At 48.7% G+C, this 6,000-nt stretch overlaps 1 protein-coding gene across 1 annotated transcript in view; it reads right to left on the reverse strand.

Annotated features, from left to right (window-relative positions):
• The window catches only part of USP22 (ubiquitin specific peptidase 22), a 74,670-nt gene extending 70,753 nt beyond the window's left edge, over positions 1-3,917 (reverse strand). Inside the window, exon 1 of the mRNA XM_064279427.1 lies at positions 3,746-3,917. Within this exon, the coding sequence (XP_064135497.1) occupies positions 3,746-3,883 (138 nt within the window). The 5' untranslated portion in view covers positions 3,884-3,917. The remainder of the gene's footprint in view (positions 1-3,745) is intronic.
• Between the last annotated feature and the right edge of the window lie 2,083 nt (positions 3,918-6,000).

A 6,000-nucleotide genomic window follows, 5' to 3' on the forward strand; every position in this document is an offset into this window, starting at 1 on the left:
TTCAGACTCAATTATCCTAAGTGCAGGAATTTTCACTGACATCTACAAATCATCTAAAATTTAAGGCAGACATTTAACGTCTTGCTATTTGACGCATACTGTTTACATGGCCATTGGACAATTTTTATTTCAATTCCTCATGGCAGAAGCTCAGGGGTATCTTACTAATCTCAGAAAGGTTAAGTCCACAACTCCTTTAGGGGTTCGGAGCTGACTTTGGACCTTAGTTCCAAACAAGACGGAATCGCCCCACTTTCTTCCAAAGAGTGTCTATCCCAAATTTCTTTATATTGCAGTGTTAAGACCGCAAACACAGAAACAGAAAAAAAAAAAAAAAAATGCCAGATGAGGTATGATTTCTGGATCTTAAAGTCCTCTACCCCCTCACCTACTGTTTCCCAGATAGCTTCCCTTCCTCTCTAGCTAGCCCCTTTCCCAAACCCAAAGATTTCCCTAGGAATTTTTACCCAAAGGGTCCCTTTAGGCCCCGAATTCTGTGTCTCAGAAGCCTTGATATGCAGTTTTCCGTCCTCTAGATCACCACACAAATTAAACCAGAATTACCAACAATATGTTTGGCAACTCTTCACTTTGGGGAAAGTACATTTGGTTAAAGTATTGAAACTACTCTATCCACAAAACAGCTGAGTTTTGAAGATAAGCTATTTTAGAGTCAAAGAAACAGTTTAAAGAAAATGGAGTTAAACGATTATCTAAAAAACATTACCTGTGCAAAACGTGCCTATATATTCAAAATACAGAGTATGTCAAGTCATAACAACCAGTAGAACTCATACTTCCTACGGTTTTTATTGCCAGTTTCCATCTTTACATACAAACTCTAAAGTGGTTAGAGATATTTTACACATGCCAGAAACGTAAAGCAGTAAGTTCACCGTGGCAATGTTTTTATTGTTGTTATTAGTTGACATTGAGTCAACTGTGACTGATGGCAACCCTGCGTGTGTGTGCAAAGTAGAACTGCTCCATAGTTTTCAAGGCTGTTACCTTTCCGAAGCAGTTCGCCAGGCCTGTCTTCCAAGGCGCCTCTAGGTAGGTTTGAACCACCAACCGTTCAGCTAGTAGCCAAGCACTTAACTGTTTGCACCACCGAGTCCTAATATGCTAGAACATTTTTACACTGAGTAGTACCAAAGTTTTACTTTGATTCCATAAAAAGCTTAACCTGGGCAGAAAGTTATCAAATCTGACCACATTCTTCTCATTCCTTGTCTAACAAAAGAAGAATCAAAGTCTGGATACACAACCATAACTCACCTTGGATGAGAAAACTTTTAACTTCCAATCGTCCAGGCATTAATTTCTGTAGCTAACTTGTAGCTGTGTTCTTACTAAGATGTCAATCTCCAAAGGCAGCTCTGACTGCACAATTGTAACATAAATTTCATATTTTTTTAGGGAACATCGTATCTTTAGAAGCTAATGCACTGAGCCCACTGATCTGCTGAGAACCTCATCCAAACTGTCAAACATGGTTTATTCAGCGTTAATCACCAAGGTTAAACTATTTCCCAAAGCAAGTCTTCCTTCACTGGGCCACTAGAGAGTGCTAGACATGCAGTTATACAGGAACTGAAGTGATCAAGAAAATGACTCCCAAAGATTCAGAGAGAATGGGAGGATACCAGTAAGAGTTCATGGCTGGTATTTTACCAAAAGGCACTGCGATAGTAACAGCCCTGAATTTTGAAAGAAACATGTATCATTACCTCTTTTACAGAGCTCAAGTTCTGACTAATGAATAATGTTAAGATGTGGTTCAGCAGCTTTCAAACCAAGCAGCTGAAAGGAAAAAGTAAAAGATTACTTTCAACATAGGAAAAAATTCTTTCCTTTAGGAAACAAGGCCAAGTTAATGATGGTTTCAGCTTGATTCCTTCAGTTTTGTTAAAAATGAGGAGAGGAAAAGAGCAGGAATTGCCTACTTAATGCCAAGTGGAAATCAATCTTACATGCTTAAGTCTTAATCAAGAAATTAGTTATACAGAGCTGCATCTTGGGAGAATAAGGTTACCACCTGTAGAAAGCCATTTCAATTCCCGCAATTCCATTAGCAAGTCATAATTTAATCGCTCCTGGACTCTCACACGGATCCCACTAGAAATCCACCTCACCTCAGATTTTTGTCCATGCTAAGAGGTAATGCTTCCCATTCCCTACAATATCAGTGAGACTGTTAGTTTTCCAATAAAAAATGCTATTCATGTGGAAATTGCCTAACAACTCCCAACGTCAGACTATATTCTGCAAAATCATCTTGTTAAATTGTCAAAGTCTATTCAGCTCAGAAGAAAGAATTTCTGATCTCCAAATCTTTAATAGCTTAATCACGGGAATGTACGTTATGTCTGAAAGGGCATAACACAATTGTATTTCCTCAATGTCTCACAGAGGGGTCAGTTCCTTATCTTCGCACAAGGCATGCGACTCTAATTCCTGCTGCCTCACCTTTCCATCTAAGCTTTTCTTTTAAATGCACTCATTTAGCACAAGGGATTCTCCAAACCTCGATATAAATCAGCAGTCCCGGCTTCGCGGTGGCTCTACAGGGCGGCAAGGCTTGCTACATTTCTAACTGCCCACCCACTCCTCGCCGCCTCCACCCGCGTCCACGCCTGAATCAGGGGCAGGGAGGGTTGGTGGGAACGCCATCTGCCCATATTTGTTCCCGTAAAGCCCGCATCTGGTGCGGGGCTCTGCCCAAGGACCACAGTTGTAACCACGTCCTAATAGGCCCCGGTCGTAGCCATATGGCTCTTCAGTTTCCTTAGGCCAGACGGCCCGCCTCTGGACGTGAATGGACACTAGCATAAAGGGTACTTGAGAAGATGGCAGGAGCTGATCCACTGCAGGCTGCCGGAAAAGTCTCCGACACTGCTTCCCTTTATTGTCTTATTTTTTCTCAGTGCACCCTATTCCCACTCCCCAACACTCCCGCCCCTGTAGGGTTCCTCGTGTTGGAAAAACGCAGACCTTCTGCACAGACCCTGCAGGAGAAAGGCGCCTCTTCCCAGACTTGCGCTCCTCTCTCTCCACCGCTGGAATTGCACAAGCCCACCGAGACCCCGCCCTACCCTACCCCGCGCCCGAAGGGAGGGCAGGAGGAAGGTGAGGGGGGAAAGAAGGTGAGGGAAGGAGGGGAAAGGAGGAGGAGGGGGAAAGAGGGGAAGAAAAGAGGTGGCCTGGTAGAGGGGGATGGGAGAAGAAGGGAAAGGGGGAGGGGGACGGAAGAGGAGGGGAGGGAAGGTCAGGGAGGGTGGGGAGAGGGAGGAATGGGAGGGGGAGGAAAAGGAGGGGGAAGGGAAAAGAGGAGGAAAGTGATGGGGGAGGGGGATCGGGGAGAGGAGGAAAAGGAGGGGGAAGGGGAGAAGGAAGGAGTGAAGAAGAGAAGGGAGGAGAGGAAGAGAGGAGAAAAAAGAGGGGAGGGGGAAGGGGGAGTGGAGGAAAGTAAGGGTGGGGAAAAAGGGAAGGGAGAAAGTTATGAAGAGAACCTTCTGAGGAGAGAGAAGTATGAATGGTGGGGGAAGGATGGGGAAGGGGAGAACATGGAAGGCAGAGAAGAATGGGGGAGGGGGAAGAACGGAGGGAGGGCTGTCGCCCCTCCCCCTGCCGCCTGCGCGAATCTCCCCACGCGCCCCTCGCCCCCAGGGGGCTGGGAGCACCCGGCCACCCGCGAGGTGTGCAGCCCCCGCCCAGCTGAGGGTCTTCATTTGGGGTGTCCCACCTTGCGCTTGAGGGCCTCGGCGGTGCCGCTCCACACGAAGCACTGGTAGATGGCGCGCAGGTTCTGCTTCCAGTTGTCCACCTTGAAGCTGCTCAAGTGCGAGCAGCCGGACGGCGCCACCGCCAGCTCGGCGTCCATGGCCTCGCCCTCCGCCTCGCTCCGGGAGGCCGTAGGGGGCAGGGCCCGGCCGCGCGCGGGCGGCGGCGGCGGCGACGAGGACGTGGACGACGCCAGGGCGGCGCGGGGACGAAGCTCGCAAGCGACCGCCTCGCTCCGGGTCTGCGGGACCTGGGCGGTGCCGGCGCGATTACTGCATCCCCCGCCGGCCGCACTGCGCAGGCGCCGCCCCGCCCCGCAGACCCCCGTCCCCGGCGCCCAGCGACCGCCGCGCCTCCAGTGGTCAGGGCCGCGGGAGTGATGCTACCGAGGCCCCACCCCTGGGCCAGCTCCATTGGAAGCCGGGCCGCCACGTGGCCACGCCCACCACTGCCATTGGCTGCCATTGCAGTCCGTCTCTTTCAGAGCAGCGCCCAGTCCGCAGTGGCTCCGACTGTGCTGGTCTCCACCGATCGCCGGGGAGGTGGGGCATGCTGTGGATTGGGTGACGCGGGGTGTCTGTCAGGGCTCTGAACCGGTTTGCACCGGCCTGAGCTCTGCCGCAAAGAGGCGGAGCGACGGGCTGGGGGTGGTGCAAAACCTGCAGTCTTGCAAACTGCTTCCTGCGCCTCTGAGGAATCCCTCGGCCTGCTCTGCCTTCCCTGGGTCACGGGCAATGCCTTTGCCAATAGAAATTCCCTCCTTTGGGCTTTCTGCAGGGCTCTTCCATCTTTGCAGCCTATCCCACAGGCATCACAGCTCCGTAGCCATGAGTTAGAGCTGCCGGCTTCACCCGGGGTGTGGCACTGCCTCAAGGGAGCATACGGAGTCCCCTACACCAGGACCCCACCTTCAAGTGAGGGTCTCATCAACGCTGTCCAACAGAAATATGACGTGAGCCACATATCTAAAATTGTAAATTTCCTAGTAGCTGCATTTTAAAAAAGCAGGAGCTTTATTGACCATCGCCAAAAAGTGGCAACAGTTTAAAGGTCTGTCAGCAGATGAGCGAATAAACAAAACGTGACACACACGTACACAATGGAGTGTTATTCAATCGTAAAGAGAAATCAAGTTCTGATACATGCAACCACATGGATGAACCTTGAAAACATTATGCTGAGAGAAATAAGCCAGACATAAAAGGGCAATGTATAGATCCACATTTATGAAGTAGTTAGAACAGGAAAATCCATCAGGACTAAAGAAGATTAGTGGTTTCCAGGGTCTAGGAGGAGAGGGGAAAAGGGGAGTTTAAAACAAACAAAAGAAACAGGCAAAATTAAATTTAATATATTTTATTTAATGCAGCATAGCCAAAATATTATTTCAACATGTAAACAATATTTTTTCATTATTGATGAGATTTTTACATTTTTTTGCATGAATTTTTGGAAATTCTGTGTGTATTTTACACTTAGAGCACATCCAGTTCATGCTAGCCACGTTTAAAGTGCCAGTGGCTACCACATTGGACAGTGTAAGTACAATCCAAATCAAACTTGCCGGTGAGTGGATTCTAACTCATAACGACCCTGTAGGACAGAGTAGACCTGCCCCGTAGGGTTTCCAAGGCGCTGCTAGTGGATTCAAACTAAGAAATTTTTTTTTTTTTTTTTTTGGTTTTAAGAGCCTGAGCTCTTAACTCTTGCAGGACAAGGCTTCCCACCTTGGGACTGAGCCCTGCCTAGGTTCTTGCCTTCTACTGACCAAGAATGACCAGGAGAGGCTCAGAGGTTCCACATGAACAAAGGTTTATTGTGACAGAAAGAGCGTAAAGGCTCAGGAGTGGGGAACAGAGAGGAACCAGGAAACGCTAGCCTCTGTTACCCCAAACAAAGGTTTTGCTGGGGCTTATATGGGTTTGGCGAGGATAATAATGAATATTTAGCAGGTTTCTTTCAAGGGGCAGGTACTTCTCAGAATGGCAGTACGTACTAAATTAGGTTGCATGGGCATCTGGAATCCAAGATGGAACTCACAGCAAAGGCTCCTGGGATTGGGTGGCAAAACTTATTATGGGGTGTCACGCCTACGCAGTCCCTCCCGTGGTGCTGGTTGGATTCCTGTCGCGGGTACTGGCATCAGGCAGAAGTCATCTGTGTGTTACCTTGCAGATATCCGCGTGTGCACCAGGCCCAGTTCCCCTGAAAAACATC

Source organism: Loxodonta africana, chromosome 2 (assembly GCF_030014295.1).
Source record: "Loxodonta africana isolate mLoxAfr1 chromosome 2, mLoxAfr1.hap2, whole genome shotgun sequence".
NCBI classification, from domain to species: domain Eukaryota; kingdom Metazoa; phylum Chordata; class Mammalia; order Proboscidea; family Elephantidae; genus Loxodonta; species Loxodonta africana.